Source organism: Lissotriton helveticus, chromosome 4_1, assembly GCF_964261635.1.
Source record: "Lissotriton helveticus chromosome 4_1, aLisHel1.1, whole genome shotgun sequence".
Lineage (NCBI taxonomy): Eukaryota > Metazoa > Chordata > Amphibia > Caudata > Salamandridae > Lissotriton > Lissotriton helveticus.
In genome coordinates this window covers 2,026,904,472-2,026,922,572 of record NC_136063.1, presented here as the reverse complement: position 1 = coordinate 2,026,922,572, position 18,101 = coordinate 2,026,904,472, and the positions used below count along the sequence as shown (strand labels likewise).

Sequence of the window (18,101 nt, the reverse complement as noted above, 5' to 3'; positions counted from 1 at the left end):
TCCACAGAGCCACCACACCTCAGATTTCTTACCAGACGTCGTGTGATTGGGAGTCTCTCTGAGCTCTGCTCAGTGACAGTTGGCCCCGCAAATTTTTACCTCCAGCTTCCAGCTCAAGGTATTTCTTTCTGTGCCAGATAAAAAAGGGTTGTTTAGACCCTGTAAAACTTGTAGGAAATCTAGACTTTCTCTGAAGATCCCCACAAGCAATGTCTCTATTGCCTCTACCCTGACCATAATCCCAGGGAATGCAAATACTGCCGATTGTTCTCGGCCAAGGCCCTCAAGGATAGGGAAGGAAGACTGCTTCTCTGGCTTCTGAAGAAAAAAAGTTGTTTCTGAATCTGGCTCTGAGACAGGGGGAAAACCCCATTCTTCTTCCAGAAAAAGAAAAGAAGGCTGCTCCTCTTCTCACCAATCAGACTCCAAAAGATCAAAAGTGCAGGAGCAGGACAAGCCTGGGGAGAAACACCACAAAAAACATGAAGAAGTGGCTTCAAAATCATCTTCTGCTCCAGTCTCTGCTTCCTTGACTCCTGTGAGGGATCAACCTTCTCGTCCGTCGAGGGCTTCGTTGACGAGAGCTATCGTGGCTGGTAGATCTGAGGCGATTTCTACAACGTCGATGGTTTCTTCAGTGACGTCTATGACGACGACGGTCAAAACGTCGATGGCGACAGCATCGACGGGACCGCAGTTGACTTTGATGACGGCGTCATCGTCGACGAGACCTTCACTGTTCATGAGTCTTACTCCACCAGCGAGGATTTCTCCACCTACCACTACGCCGTCGTCAACGCTGTCCTTGTTTCCACCAACGGTGGTGGTATCAGCGACAACACTGTCAACTGTACCGTCGACAGAAGGAAAAGTCAGTTTGTTTAAAAAATACAGTCTTTTAAAAAAATGTCTCCATTACCTCCAGCGTGTCTGCTTGACTTTCAGGAGTCTAAGGATGATACTATGTTTGGCCCTACGTAGTCTATCTCAATTAAAACTCAAATGTTAGGACTCTAAGGATGAGGACTTGGAGGACAATGACCCTTCCTCTTACTTAGCAGAGGAGTATTCATTTACTGATACTGTTACGGTTATGCAGCCAAAATCCTTTCAGGAACGTTTTACTTATGACGAAGAAGATCCTCGCCATTTTAGAGAACCATCTATTATTGTCCCGGTCTCGTTGGTGACGGACATGCGTACTATGTTAAATGGTTACTATAGACGCTTTCCAGAGGCTAATGTTCCGCAACATCTTCCGCCTCCTCAAAATGCCCCTGTTAAGCAAGCAGGACAAGTTACAAGTAAGCCCGCCATGGAAAAGATTTTGCCTCCTCCAATTATTATTGCTGAGGACATTCAAAATGTGGACCAACAACAGGTGGAGGAAGGAGAAATAAACACTGATGTAGATATCCAGGTTGAATGGGATGATTATATACTTCCCATGCCATCATTTCCTATCCCTCCTCCAACAGATTCTCCCCCTGTTGACATCGGGAGCTTTCATGACCGTCTGGAACGAGCATCTGAACGCTTTGATCAGCCTATGCCAGTAAAACAAACTGAGTGTTTCTTTTATGACTTCAAGCCAGCACTGAGGAAGCATTAGGGCAATTCCCATAGTGGATTACTTGTGGCAAGAAGGTCTTAAACTGATGAGGACACCAGCTTCTATCCCAGTGGTGGTCCCGAAACTGGACAAGAAGTACAAAGCCCCTGGTCATTCTATGCCGGATTCCGTAAATATGCACGCCGCAGAAGAGCTAAAAACCCGGCATCTCAATGTCCTGCACCTCTGGATAAAGGTCGCCGCCAGCTGGACAACATTGGAATGAGGTTTTCCGCTTTGGTGGCTACCTCTATAAGAGCTTCCAACGCAGTAGCCATTCTGGAAAGGTACGACCAAAAAATGTGGTCTGGCCTGTCTTCATTACTGGAACATCTTCCTGAAGATAAGAAAAAGGAAGCAAGGGATATTTTACCTGAAGGAGCAAGAGCTTCCGCTGAGCTTGTAGAGAACTCTAAGGATATCTCCTCTACCTCCTTTCGTCATATGGCAGAAGCAGCGGTGCTGAGATGTCAGGGGTGGCTGAAGGCGACCAGCTGCCGTCCTGAGGTCCAGGCTTCCGTATTAGATATGCCTTTCGATGGCGACTGTTTATTTGGCAGTCATATAGATGAAGCTCTTCAATCTATAAAGAAAGACACAGACACTGCTAAATCCTAAGGAACACTTCAACAACTTTGTTTTCAGTCCTTTCGGGGCAGAGTTTGAGGACAGTACACACCTAGACCGCAGTTCCAACAACAATTTTAACATTACCCTCAAAGCACCTATCAGTCTTACAACCATCCTTTCAGGTCCAACACTGCATCTTCCATTCACGGCCCACCGGTCGTAAGAGGCAGCAATCTGCTAGGAGATCGCAGGATTAAAAGAAAAAGCAATGAGTTTTAGCAGGCCTCTGCCACTGCAGTCCCACAAAAAGTTGTTCCAACCTGCTCAAACTTCTTGCAAAAAGGTTGTCCATCTTGCCGGACAAATGGGTGTTAGATATCTTTCATCACAGTCACACCCTGGAATTTGAAACAAACCTTGGGCACACACTATATATAATAATCCTGATTGGACATTAACAAGAGGAGGAAAGTATGTTCCACATGAATAATATAATCATCCAAGTCTTTGGATTCAGCAGAGATCTTTTATTTGTAGATCTTTTTCAATGTCCATGTAGCCAACACGTGTTTTGTCGGTTTAGGGACTTTATCAGAGCTGTATAAAATAAAGTAAGGCCAGTAGTGAAGCATGGCCGTATTCGACGGTTAGTGTGCTACACAAGATATATTCTTGCAGTGCTGATTAAATAGGTAATGATTGGTAATATTTTGTTAAAAGTCCAAAACCTTATTATAATCGTGTTTACAGTAAATATGATGGTCCAGGATTATCCAATAGATATTCTGAAAGAATTTTAAGTTGAAATCCAATATTATTTTAGTAAAGGTCCCAGAGTAAGGGGTAAAAATATTAGGTCCAAAGTATTCAGACAGTGTAAATTGGAATTATCGGTCATCTCTCGATCCTCTTGACGCTTACTTTCACATTCCCATTCATCCCAAGTATCGAAGGTATCTCAGGTTTGAAGTGGTGGGTGCCATTATCAGTTCAAAGTTCTTCCCTTCAGCCTCCAGTGTCTTCACCAGATGCATGGCTCCGATAGCTGCCTTTCTGAGATATTCAGGTCACCACTTATTTCCCCTACCTGGACGACTGGTTAATAAAAGCTCCTTCGTTTTAGGCAGCCAGAAACTCTACTCAAGCTTGCCTGAATCTTTTCCAGTCTATGGGTCTTCACCTCAATCTAGAAAAGTCTTCTCTCATTTCTTCCAACTCTCTGACTTTCCTAGGGACTCGCATTGACACAAACCTCGGCAAAGCCTTTCTTACTCTCAAAAGGAGATACAAAGTCGTCCATCATCAGAAAAGTCTGTTTATGTCAGGAAGTACAAATCTATGTTGGGGATGATGTCCTCATGCATTCATCTAATTCCCAACTGCCGTCTTCGTATGCACCCGCTGCAGGAGCAGCTGGACACTCAATGGGTTCAATCCAAAGGGTCATTCTATGATATGATACATTAGTAATAGAGCTGAGTGTTATAGGTAATAGAATGTTGATGATAGAAAATACTACCTTTGTCAAAAGACAGATTACCTGTCTCGCCCTATAGGTGTGGCCGAATCACGGGCCGGCATCTGCGGGTATCATCGAAGTAAGGATAGCGGCCATCTTAGTGAGGGCTCGCTCTGCACGGCGCTCGGCAGACAGCATAAATTCATACGGCAATGGCTCAGCGCAGCGGACGCGCATTGCGGGCACGCCGATCGCGCGCCGGAGTCAAGCCAGAGTCCTGCCCGTCTGCGCCCGTCCGCGAACGACCGGGACGCGAGGCAGGACTCCAGGACTCTATAAACTCGCTATCAGACACAGCCCTGCCAGTGGACAATCACATGATCCACTACTCCAAAGCGGCCCTTCTTAATCTTGGTAAGAAGCCTAATCAGTCCTGCCTTCATACCATAGAACCTGAAGAAGTGCCCAGGTCCTGCACTATATGTTATACTATACTCCCTTCCCCTAATGTTACCTCAGAACCAACAGTTACACGTAAAATGTCATTGCTGAACTGCAGGTCTATGGTAAAGCATAAAATGGAAATTCATGATTTGTTGGAAAACAACGCTTTTGACACTATGTTTCTCACAGAAACATGGTTGGAAGAAGCCTCGCTCCCAGACATCTTAGAAGCCATACCCAATAACTATACTCTTCTTAGAATAGATAGGCAGAAACACCAACGTGGTGGGGGACTGGCACTCATTTTTCAAAAAAATTTGGAATGTACTCTTACTAATCTGGCCATCTCCAACAGTGAATGTGGATTCTTTTCTATTAAATTGGATTCCACCACCACTATCACTGGCTTACTTATTTATCGACCACCTGGCCCCACAGGACTTTTCTGTAATCATCTCATAGAAGTTGCCACCCAGCTAGCAATAAGACATAAAAATCTTATGAGTTTGGGAGATTTAAATCTTCATTTTGAAGACCACAACGCTAAAGAAGCTTGCTCATTAAAAACCGCACTTAGCTCATTAGGCTTAAGACTCAAGGCACCCAACCCTACCCACCTACATGGGCACCTACTTGACCCGATTTTTGTAAATTGGGAGGGAATTGCTGCCCCTTTTCCCCCGACCCCGTTATTGTGGTCCGACCACTTCCTGGTAACTTGTGAGATTCTAATCAGTCAAAATAAAAGCCCGCCTATCAAAGTCCACTCGCTGAAGCGCCGTAACTGGAAAAAGTTCACTCCGGCTCAGTTTAAAAGCTTCCTAGATGAACATCCCCTTACCAGAGGGAACTCACTTCAAGAGGTATGGAACAACTACGAGCAATGGTTAGAAAATGCTCTAGATAAAATAGCCCCCTGGACTACCAAACCCCCTACCAGGCGTGCTAAATCTGAGCCCTGGTTTTCGGAAAAACTCCGACTTGCAAAAGCCCACTGTAAATCAATTGAGCGCAGTTGGAGAAAGAGCTATGCACCGGACCTCAAATTGAAGTATAGAACCGAACTAAAAATATACCAAAAAATGGTTCGAGAAGAAAAAAGTTTCTTTTTCAATATTAGAATTGAGGAAGCTGCCCACCCTACTAAGGAATTATTCCGCATTTATAAAGAACTGACTAGCTCGTCCCGTCTAGAGACTCTGGATACTTATTCCACGGAAATATGCGAACAAATCGCTGATTTTTTTGTGGAAAAGGTGGAAAAAATCCATGCTACCTTCTCCAAAACCCCTGATGTAAGGGATAACGTAGACATAAAAACTCCCACCACTCAAAATCCGAGATTGTCTATGTTTACCACTCCAGATAAAAAGGATCTACTTAATGTTATTAAAAGTATACATTCTGGATCTCCCAGGGATGTATGTCCATACGATAAAAGTAAGGACATCATGGAAAACACTCTTATTGACCACATCAGCCATATGATCTCTTTATCCTTCCAGGAATGTTTTGTCCCGGAAGCTTGGAAATTAGCGCAAGTGATACCGTTAAAAAAAAACCCAAACATTCCCATTACACAGTTTAATAACCTAAGACCCATATCACTTCTTCCATATTGCGCCAAAATTATAGAAAAAGTTGTAAATAAACAACTCATGGATTTTGTAGAAAAAGAGAACTTACTCCATCCCTCTCAATCAGGATTTAGGCCAGGATACTCCACTGAGTCGGCAGTTCTGTACTCCACGGAATGTATCCGAATGATGGTGGATGAGGGCGGGACTGCAGCATTGGTCATGTTGGACCTCAGTGCAGCATTCGATACTGTGCTGCACTCTAAGCTGCTATCTCGTCTATCGAAATTAGGAGTGAATGGTCCAGCACTTGATTGGCTTAGATCTTTCCTTACCATGAGATCATTCCAACTACACTGCCCACCCTTCAGATCATCTTCCCGCAGTGTCAGCCATGGGGTTCCACAGGGCTCGAGTTTGAGCCCTACTTTGTTCAACATCTACATGGAACCCCTGGCTGACATAGTAAGGAATTTTGGGGTGGGCATTGTTAGTTATGCTGATGATACGCAACTCATGTTTAAAATTACACCGGACTGTAAGGAACATGCCGCAAATTTCTCAAATTGCATGTCGGCAGTAGCCACTTGGATGGACGATAACTGTCTACGCCTTAATGGAGAGAAGACCGAGGTATTGGTGGTGGGGAAGGAAACATCTGTGTGGTCTGATGCGTGGTGGCCCTGTGAACTGGGAAATCTCCCCACCCCTGCTAAAGTGGTAAAGAATTTGGGGGTCATGATAGATTCTGACCTGTCGGGCAAATCCCATGTGAATAAAACTATAGGAAAGTGCACTGGCATACTTAAAATTCTCCGAAAAATCATTGATTTGATTCCTATAGGAGCTAGAAAAACCATAGTTCACGCCTTAATAACGTCACATTTGGACTATGGAAATGCCCTCTTAATAGGTCTCAATCTCAAAGGCCTTCACCAGCTCCAATGCATTCAAAATACGGCGGCTCGTCTGGTGTTAGGTCTCTCGAGAAAAACTTCTATTAAATCTGCCCTAACCAAACTGCACTGGCTTCCTATCAAGGAAAGAATTATATTCAAAAATCTCTGCTATGCCCACAGGATAGCCCATAACAAAGGCCCCCTGTACCTAGGAAGTCTCCTGACTATACACCGACCGATGAGAGCTCTAAGGTCATCTGGTGCAATGCAATTTAAAATCCCCCGCATTAAAAAAGCTAAAATGGGAGGTAAATCCTTCCGATTTCTAGCTGCTAAGCACTGGAATGATCTCCCCCTTCAATTACGGATGGAACCGTCCGAAAGAATTTTCAGGGCAAAACTCAAAACGCTCCTCTTTCCTAAATAGTTAGCTGATATGACTCTCTTTCTTTTTTTTCTGGTTTCCACCTTATGGGTTGATTTATAAGCAGTTAGCGCGGGGACACACAGTTTGTGCAGCCAGGCGCTTTATAAGTGTTTTATTATTATTATTATTAATGTGAGCCGCGGGCCTGGAGTCAGTTTGAGGTGACAGTTGGCAGTGATGGAGGTGATACGTTCATCTGTTTATCTTCAACTTGGTGTCTGTGTACTTAATGTTGGCGATGATGATGCTGTGAGGTGAAGGAGCTTGGAACACAATATGCAGTAAACATCCGGCCATAGTCTGGGAAAAACTTGAGTCCCTGTTAGTAACTAGGAAATAACAGCAGTTATCAGAGGTTAAACCAATCATCTGTATCACACCAGTGGGATGGTGTGCGGCATCATACGGTATAGTCCCCTTGCACGGTTAATTATCAATAAAGTAGCACATGGTGTAAAAGGCACATAACATGCAGGTCAGAAACCCATTTCACTACCTGATCATATTGTGTGTGATTCCACCACATGCAGTTTACTCATGCTTCACTGCAAACATTAGCGAGTAGGGAATTCAGGCAGCAGCTTCACCACAATGCTTCATTGCGTGTGATGCCACCACACAAATTTGATATATGCATCTGTGCACAAAGTACCAACAAGAGGATTAACATTGGATCTGTCATACAGTATGATGAGAAAGTATATTTCCAGAAGAAGTTAAACAAAGAGAATAAATGTTAACTTTATTCTTTAAAAGGCTTTTATTGCATTGATCTTCCTACTGATTGTTGCACATTTACTATGACGTGTTTTGCTGTTAAGGTAAGCAAGGGGGTGCATTGATTTTTCTGTGTAGATTTAAATATTTCAAAAATCTTGTGCTTTTATTGCCATTATTCAGAACTTATTAGAGAGGCAAGCAAACTGGAACTTGTTAGAACATGCAGACATTCAATCCTTCTCTTTCCCCATTACTGCATTCCTCTAGAAAACCACAGATCAGGTGGAAGTTGTGATTAAGGGCTTTTAACATTTACATAGGGTCAAATTATGGTTCCAAATTAAATCCACAATGGAAGAGGTGTATATTGGAGCATTTTGTGGGATTAGAAGGTCAAGAAATATTTGATCTCTTACCTGTTGTGGAGCACGATGAAAGGGCAGACCCATTGCATGAGTATGAGTGAACATACTCAAATTAATTAATCAAAGGCATTTTTGTAACCCACCCATCTTGGTCTTTAGGGCAATACATTTCTTTCCAGGAAATAGAAGCTGGAGATAAAATTGACAAGTATGTTGTGTATGTGTGTGTTTTTGCAAAGTGTAAATTTGAAAGCTTCACTGAACTATTCATTAGAGACCATCTTGTGATCAAGTGTTACATCAAAAGGATTCAGTAACTGTAATTTACTTGCAAAAATGCTTCTTTGTAGAAGCAGTGAAAATGCTCGAAAGAGTCTGCTAAAGAGCTTAGAAAATCTCAAGAGGACACTGTGTGCATGTGACACTGGAAAACAGTATAATCAACGCTGATCTGAAACGAAAACAGGATATGTGTTATAGGTGTGGGTCATGTTCTCGATTGGCTTTTTTCAGGTATTGTCTTGCACAAAACAAGGCATGTAATAAAGTGTGGTAGCATAGGGCATTTTGCGCGGATTTGAAATGGGGCTGAAAAGACTGCTGGTATAAATGTGCTGTTGAAGATTCTGATCTCTCTGAAACTTTAAAAGGAATTGTGTTAAATGGCAGGATGAATGAGACTGAATGGCCTGATTGTAGAGACCTTGTTACATAATTTGACGTTGAAATGGAGTGCATTTGATTGCTTTCAGATTCTGTATTAAAGATTGCCATCATTGCCAAAGATATCTTGATCTTGATGCGTATAGTTATGGATCTACTACCATCTAATGTCAACACTGGTGACTCTTGGGGCCCCAAAATAAAATTGTTGTGTTAGTTTGGGAGGCAAGGAGATTCTAAGGAAAGAGGTGTATGGGGAAATATGTTTATCTAAAGTGGGTCCGGACATATTGGACTGGCATCATCAAGGGTGCCTTGCATTGGGATTGTGTTGAAAGCCATACAGAGGAAACACATTTAGGTAGTGTCTGGGTGTGATGGATATAATGTGGCACTTAAGGATGTGCTGACAAGAACCAAAGAAGTGTTTGGTGATGTGGTATGAGAAGTCAAGGACAGGGTTCTGTGAAACATAAGTTGAGTGGACAAAGTTGTTGAGCCCATCAAAAGTGTGTTATGGTTATCACTTCAAGCCATGGCTCTTAAACGCAATATCAAGTTAAGAATTTGTTTTGATTTACGCAGCATGAACAAGTCAATTTGGGGGATAGTCCGCCATTAACACATATAGAAGAGGTTGTGTGAATGCTGAGTGGTGCTTGTTTGTTTTCCAAACTTGATATTCTGAACTGAGTGTACCAAAAAGCTAGCTTTAGAGTCAACGCACCTTACAGCTTTTGGTGTACCAATTTATTTTAATTGTTGCATGCCTTATGGTTTGGTTTATGCCAGACACGGACAAATCATTGCGCCATGGCGGGGGACGTCTCCTGTTTACACATGAGGGCTATGAGCTGTCGCGGTGCTAGGAGCAGGCAGCATGTAAGCTTCCAGTCAGTGTGCATTATCTCCTGCAGGTTTGGGGGTCTAATGCCCAAGATAATCATGGGATATGCGCGTGGGAGCGTTTATGCTAGGATCTCCTTGATATGTCCCAATACCTTCTTCCAGAACATTGTTATACATTTACAGAACCTCCAGATATGTTGGAAATCTCCCCCGCAATGTCAACAAAGAGGGGCCAGGTATATTACAGAAAGCAGGGCCAAAGTGTGATACCATTGATACATCAATTTATATGCCGTCTGAGTGAGAGGCTGCAGTAAGTTTTAGGTATTTCACACCACAGAGTCTCCCAATGCTTGGATGATATCTCTACCTGTGAGGTAGTCTGCCATGTTGTTTGGAAAGAATGTGTGTAGGCTGGAGTGGAGTGTTGGAGCACCTGGTAAGTGCTAGAGATGAGGCCCTTCGATCCTGTATAGTCCTGTACGTTTCTCAAAGAGGGTATAAGGCCTAATGGCCGCCGGGTATACTGAGGGGTGCAGGACCCAGTGGCGCAGCTGACAGTACTGTAACCATGAAGCATCTGTGACTTTATAGTATGTTTTGCACTGTTCATAAGATTTCATATCGCTTCCCTGGAACAAGTCACGGATTGTGAGACATTCACCGTCAGACCACTGGCGGAACGAGGGGGGTGAAAGTGCTGGGATTTGCAAGCTATCGGTGGATTTGGGAGGGGAAGAAAGTCAGACCTTTTTTGAGGGCCACTTTATCCCAGATTTCAAGCACCAGCCGCATCGGGGTTGCAATATATGCAATTAGTTGGTGAGCGTGTTTGGGTAGCAATGCCAAATCCCACAGTGGCCGACACACTGCTCGATCCATATGAAACCAGCACTTCTCACACTCTCGGACCAACCACTCCGAAATATACCGGAGGTGGGTAGCACAATTATATCCGAGACGATTGGGGCATGTGAGGCCTCCCCTGTCTCGCGGCGCCATTAGGAGTGCTTTGGCTATGCGGGGGCGCTTCCCGTTCCATATAAAAGTTTGGATGCCCCGTTGGAGATGCAAGATGTCGTCCTGAGATCGGGGTGGGTAAGGTCTGAAAGAGGTAGAGGACCCGTGGCAGTATATTCATTTTTCTGCTACATTTACACGGCCCAGCTAGAAGATATGCAAGTGTTTCCATCTCTAGAAGTCATTTAGGATAGCACGGCGCAAGTGGGGCCAGTTGGCTCGGGATCAGAAAGAGAGCGTGGAGGTGATATTAAGGCCCAAGTATTTAATGGCCGTCTCAGACCATTGGAAGGGTGCCAAGCGTTGCAGGACCGAGAGGTCTTGTGTGGGTATGGTCAAGTTGAGCACCGAGGACTTGGCCATATTAATCCGGAAGCCCGATACTATTTCGTAGTCTTGGAGACAGTGCACCACCCCCGGGAGGGAGACATCCGGTTGAGAAAGTGTAAGTCGTAAGTTGTCTGCAAAAAGGTCAATTTTGTGTGGTTGACCCCCAAAGGTAAAGCCCCTCACCAAATCCGATTTTCTTATTGTGATTGCGAGAGGTTCCACCGCTAGGGCGAACAACAAGGGGGACAGGGGGCATCCTTGCCATGTACCTCTCAGAATGGTCACAGGATTCATGAGTTGGCCATTCACACACACTTTTTCCACTGGTACAACTTAGGATGCCATTATTTTAGAGCGCATTGCCGGTCCTAGCCCGATTTTACCTAAGACTGCACGTAGAAAAGACCAGTCTACCGTATCGAAGGCTTTCTCCACATCCAGCGAGAGGAGGCAAGCGGGTATATTGTGTCAGTGGGCTTATCCACCAGGCGGGCTAGACGGCGAACGTTGTTCGCTCCTTGTCTATGCAGAGAAAGCCCACTTGGTCGATGAGGCCCGGGAGGTAAGGTTTGAGCCTCTGGGCTAGGATTTTGGTGAAGAGCTTTGCATCCGTGTTGATCAGGGCTATAGGGCGGTAAAAGGAGAATAGGGCTGGGTCCTTCCCTGCTTTGTGGATAAGAGAAATTTCAGCCATTGTGGGCGTGAGTCCCATCTCTCCTGAGAAGGAGTTGAATAAATGGATTAAATGGTCTTGCAGCTCTGGGAGGAAAAGTCGACAAAAGGACACAGGAAGACCATCCGAGCCAGGGATTTTACCTAGGGAAAGGGACCCGACCGCCGTCCGCAGTTCCTCTAGGGCTATTGGCTCATCAAAAAGTTCTGCTTCGAGCTAGGGGTAAAGTTTCCCAGTCACAGGCGTTGAGATAGGATTTAATGATATCCAAACGTGGCTTTTCTCTGGAGTAAAGTGTTTGATAATAATCGTGGAAGGTACGGAGTTTATATTCTTCAGATATCACCTGTTCCCCAGTTGTGGAACTCAATTTGGCGAAGTGGGTCCTGGCTCGCGCCTGATGGAGTCTACGGCCAAGAGTCTGCCTACTTTGTTGCCCCCTCGTAATATCATTGTTGCAGTATCAAGAGTTTGTTTGACCTTCCCAGTCCAGTGTGCTCTGAGCTGGCCTCGCAACACCGCCAGCTGATGTTTAATACGACACTTGACTTTTGCTTTGTCCAGCTGTTCTAATTGCTTGACCTCTGCAGTAAGGCCAGACTCCACTAATTTGGATTCCTGTCCTTGAGCAATTGCAATGGATGTGATCACACTTCGAATAGTGGCTTTAAAACCATCTAAAAAAAATGTGAAGGGTGGTCTCCGGCCAGGCATTAAGCGAGAAATATTCTACACTGCCCTTTCTGATATCATCTATGTCCACCGGGTCCCACAAGAAATGTGAAGGCAAACGGCAGGTCGGCTGGGCTGGTGGATGCCATCCTTCCATGTTAGCTCCAAATGGGCATGATCCGAGATAGAGGTATCAGACAGCTCTACGGCAGGTAAGCGGCGGAGAAGAGAATGAGAGACCTGGGCATAATCAATGCGGGGAATAGGAGGCATGCACGTCTGAGTAGAAGTAGTCCCTTGAGTCAGGATGGTTGTATCGCTATGCGTCTACAAGATCCAGATTCTCGATATCCCGTTTTAGGGGAATTTACTTGGCCCTGGCATGTTGGAATGTAGCATTACTACGGTCACAGGTGGGGTCGCACACCGGGTTAAAGTCTCTGCAGACTATTATATCACCCTCCACCCCCTCCAATTGTTCCTGCAATTTCCTCTTGCGGTAGGAGTCCTAGTAGAAGTCCTAAGGTGCATGGACATTGAGCAGTATGAGCTTTCGACTTCGCCTGATGAGGTGAAGCGTGAGGTAGCGCCCCTCCCCATCTGGTACCACTATGGAAACTGTATTGGAAAAGCCCGCTTTGCACAACACCTCCACTCCCAGTGTATTTGTGTTGACGTACTCCCAATAGCGCTTAGGATATCTAGGGTGTGCCATGCGGTTGCAGTCGGATCTCATCAAGTGAGTCTCCTGCAAGAGTATGATGTCGGGGTCATGTTGCAGTAGGTAGCACCACATTTGCTTGCGCTTATTCTGAGTATTTAGGCCCTGCACATTCATGGAGATTAGTTTAATGTCACCCATCTTTTATAAGTCGCCCAGTGAGGGGCGCTCGACAATCTGTAGCCAGGAGGTATGAAGCTGTACCGAGTTCAGTGTGGTCATTTATGATGGAAGAATCGGATTCCCCACTCCCAGAGAGAAATAATTGTAGAAGTGTTCCTGTGCTGCGCCCAATACTGGGGGATCTACTGTGGGCATTGGTGTGGAGGGAGGGCCACATCGTGCTAAATGGTAATCCCTGCCTTTCTTGCGGTTAAGGGTGACCCCCATTATTCTAGATAAGGGTTGCTTGCGACCTGAAATGACCTGAAGGGGAGCAACACAAATTGCCAACAGGGCCCACTGGGTCTTCTACTCGTTGCGGAGGCCAACGATACGTGCACTGGACCAGCTGGAGGAGTCATCCTCCTGGGGGAAGAATCGTAGGGGGCTGGACATCAAGGAGAGGCCGAAGATCATGGTGATGTGTAAGTGGGGGATTGCTCCCGGTACCCGCGGCCCTGTGCCGGCAATTACAGGTTCATGAATCCATGGGATGAGACTGCTTGAGACGTGGGTTCATGCTGGGACAGCAAACTGGCCACATTCAAGTAGAGTCTGCCGTAGAATGTGTAGGGGATGATCCACCTCCCAGGCTGCAGAGATGATGTCTAATGTATTTTTTAGCTTCTTATGTGGACATCTCTGCTTGTTGTTTATTGGGGCATTGTGGCTTAACCGTGGTCCAGACCAGATGAAGATCTCTTCCAGCTGTGGCACTGGTCCGAGGGTCGGCGCTAGAGGCGGGGTCTTCTGTGATTCCCACGAGGTGCTTCTCCTCTGTGAGTGATTTCAGGGCACGGCGTTTACCTTCCCACAGAAATAATACGGTGAAAGGATGGCCCCTTTGATAGCGGATTCCCATGGAACAGAGCTCATCAGTAACAGTCTTAAAGTCCCGTAGTTTCCGAAGCATTATTGGGGACCAGTCTTGGAACAGCTGCACACTGTGGCCTTTGAAGACCAGTTCGGTCTTGCCTCTGGTGGCTTGTAGTATTGCCTCCTTTTCAGTTAAAAAGTGCACTCTAGTCAAGATAGCTGGTGCTATATCCTTATGTCCAGGGGCCATGGCCACTCTGTGTGCACTGTCGAGGGCAGGTAAGAGGCATCTTCATCCCCTCAAATCTCCTGGGGAAGATCCGCTGTGAAAGAAAGGATGTTGTTGCCCTCTGTTCCCTTGGGTACCCCCCCGGATGTGGATGTTATTTCTTCAGCTTCTATTTTCCAAGTCCTCCTGCTTGGATTGTATTTCGATGTTTTGCTCCTCTAAAGCTGCTACCCTCTGCCAAATCATTTCCTGGTCCTCTGAGCGAGCGTCCACGTGCACTCGAGACTATCAGCGCGGTCCCCTATATCGGAGACGTCTTTCCCAATCCCTCTGAGACATGACTTAAATTCTTCCTTAAGGGACCTAAAGTCTGTGCGAATTTCCTGTAAGAAGCGCTCCATATATCCTTGTGTGATCGTGCCGAGAATGTGGGTTCTGTCTCCGGGGGGAAGGGGTCCCCGTTGAGTCAGCCAGTGCTGTTTTGGACCGGAGCTACATGACTGGGTTGTCCTTAGTAGCTTTAGAGCGTGGCATAGCAGCTCGTATATTTTGTGGGGCTAGGTTGGGCACTCAAATTTGTCGCTCTCCCAGGGTGGCGTGGGCAGTCCGTCCAGGTAAGATGCATAGGGGTGCACCTCCGTGGCCCAAAAAGCTTCAGATAGAGGTGGCAGAGGTTCAATTGCAGGATCTGGGAGAGGGGAGGGGTTGGCCCTCCGGTTCTCAAGATGAATTTGGCTGTCCCAGCAGGCAATGATGCCGTTATGTGCATAAAACAGTTCTGAACGCCTTTTGGCGGGGTAGAGGCCCAAGTAAGCAGGGGATATGCTCAGAAGCCAGAACACAGAAGGAAGTACTCAGCTTTTGGAAATTGCATCGGGGTGAGGGGAGCTCTCCTCCTATCCGCTCTAATTTCCTGCGAGGTAGCTAGTTTCAATTCTGAGGCCCCGGGACTATCCCCTCAGGTGGACTCCGAGAACGGTTCTGGTCCTAGTCCAATCCCGCTCACGTGTACAGTACCAGTAGGTCACTCCTCCACCCGTAGATCAATACAGCCTGCCATAGGGCACTAGTGGGAGGTGTGGCTGGCTCAGTGACTCCCCCCGGGCAGGCTCTGGAGGCTACAGGAGCACAGGCCAATCACAAGGCCCCCACGAGCCTCCCCCCCGCTTCTACTCAGCCACAGCTCTGTGATCTCGCCGCCCAGGGACGGTCAGGAGAGTCCCAAAGTATCTAGCAAGGAGAGACAATATTTGGATCCCTTTAGATGGTTTGGGGCCCCCGACACCCCCCCAGGGATCAGAGTCCACTCGTAGCTATCACCCTGAGGAGAGGGCACTTCCATGTGGGCCTGTCCGCTGCTGAGTGCGGGTCAGGCCGTAGATCATAAGAGAAGCTGCTCAGAGCAGCCTGTCACTCTGCTTCCAGAATCCGTCCCGCATTGAGCCCGCTGCAGGCAGGGCGGCCCACGCGGGATCCAGCACACTGCAGGCAGCCCCACCCGATGGCCACCAGCAAAATCGTCCACAAACATAGCCCACCTAGCCCCAGCTACCTTGGCCGTCTCTTCGGGAGGGGGGCTTCCGCTGATCTCTGGTCGTCGTCATCTGGGAGCACGCCTCCATGCTCACGCGACCATCCTCTGCACCCCGCTGGACGGGACCACTTTGGGTCTCCCGGTGATGAGTGGGCAAGAGGCTGCCCCATTCCCGTGGCACCCTCCTGGTGCCAGGCACCGGTCAACTAACCCACTGGGTCCTTCAGGAAAGATGGCGGCTACGGGCGGGCGGCGATCGCGCAAGGCCTCTGAAGGACAGCGATCTCCACCACACGTCTCGCCCCAACCCAGCTTGTCCGGAGGCGAGTACAGTGCCCCACCGTCCCCCTTGATGCCTTTAGAGTCGTCCCAGTTCTGATGATGGTGCTAGATGGGCCCCTGGGACATGGAGAACAGCCAAAGCACGTCTCACTCCATTCCCCCTAGACCACGCCCCCTACAATACTTCCTACCAGTTATGTAGCTCTGTTGTCTTGCCTCGTTGAACTGGATGTCCTACACAACCAAGCTTATGCTGTGCTACTATTTGCCGTAGTGCAATCTTGTGTGTTCCACATTGGTGTTTTGTTGCAGTTCTTAACCTTAAACTTGAAATAGTGTATTATTTGTCTCGCAAAAAGTGCACTTTATATTTTATACTGATAGCTATCAACACACATCTAGTCTTTGTTTTTGCATAATCTTTAAACCATCCTACTCCACTCTATTTATATCGCACTTTACTCCTCTCTCTGAAGGCCACATTCACAAAATTCCCTAGGTTTAGATTAATTATTGGCACAGGGATGCACTCCCGACTTGTATGGAATTCCATGTGTAATCCTGTTGTGTTCTTTCCAACTTTGAAAACCAGTTTACTCATTCACTTGTCAGCAGAATTCCTTTGACCTCCTAGCGCCAATAAACCATTTAGTGTATTTGCGCTCTATAAGCACTTTTAACATAACATAACTTGACAGGAGTGATAACCTACCTGCAAAAAAAAGAGATAAAATCCACAACTTGTGAGCTGCTTCATCTTCTCTATTTCGCAGGTTACTGAACAGCCCAACATTTTTCCTGCAGAGCAAATTTAGTCAGACTGAAATTCAAACATGCTGGCAGATTTCCCGATTAAATCTGTTCCATTTGTGAAGGCAAAATCCCACAGTTCGTGATTCTGTATGAATCAGTGTGGCTGTAAGTACTATTATTGGCACCCACATACATTGGATGTTAAACCTCAACTCTCAATCCCTCAGGCAGATAAAACACATGGCTGTATGATTACTCTGTCCAACTGAGAGGTACTCCCTGGGTGAGTCTCTTTATACCCTACATATGTGGGTAGCATCAATAGTACTTACAGGTACACTAATTATGGAATACTGGTTGTAAACTAAAACAAAATACTACTACAGTCTACATGTGTACTTCTCTTTTCAGTGATAGTGACTTAATTGGTCCTGAAGAATGCCAATCCACCCTTTGTTAGGGTATTATAGACAGGCAGAAATTAAGTTGAAGATCATCCCCCTCCTAGTTTTAGTCTGTCCCTTGGGAACACCAAATAAACATTACACTTCTGTCCACCAAGTGGTAGTTTTAATCCGTACTCTGTTTTACTAGCACCCCGTAACTCCCACCCACACCGACTGTTCACATAGGTTTCACACTCTGAGATGGTACATCAAGTGCTCTTCCTCTGCTCAGTGAGTTGTAGCCCACACCGCTTACCTCTGGTGAGCGATGTGAGGAGGAACCCATTGATGGAGCATGCCACCTAAGGTTGGAGGAGGGTTACCATCCTAAATATAGGGAATGATTTCAAGGAGAGAGTCATTTTGGTCTTGAACCTTTTAATGTGATTGGTTTATGAGAGAATGTGTATCTTTGTGTCTGAATTTCAATATATAACTGCCTCCCCCTCAAAATGTATTTTTTCCATCATCAGGTAAGCATGAAAACACTGTTGGAAAGAAGTGATCACTGATGAAACCTAATGACTTAGTAGGGAGACTGTGTGATCAAAATGTGTTTTTATATCAAATATAATTACACAACTCCTTGCTTTCCACTTCTAGTGTCTTCACCTGTGGAAAATATGGAAAATGAAGAAATAAAGAGCCCAGAAAAAGGTAACTAATATAACTAGGGATGGTGAAAGATTTTTTAAAAAATCACATATACAGCTAGTGGCTACCTGCTATTTTTCGTTAATTGAATGGCAGAGCAAATGCTGTTTACCTTATTCTAGCTTGTTCCGGGTTTTATTGTGTGGTCTTGAAGATGAATTTTGATCTCCCGATAGTCACAGTGGTTAGTCTGGTATGTGAATTGTGTCACACAATTGATTGGC

The 18,101-nt window shown here is 45.9% G+C and overlaps 1 protein-coding gene across 1 annotated transcript in view; it reads left to right on the top strand.

The window, feature by feature from the left end:
• The window catches only part of TBC1D8B (TBC1 domain family member 8B), a 1,086,956-nt gene that overhangs the window by 995,704 nt on the left and 73,151 nt on the right, over positions 1-18,101 (top strand). The window contains exon 19 of the mRNA XM_078688663.1: positions 17,827-17,880. Within this exon, the coding sequence (XP_078544789.1) occupies positions 17,827-17,880 (54 nt within the window). The remainder of the gene's footprint in view (positions 1-17,826; positions 17,881-18,101) is intronic.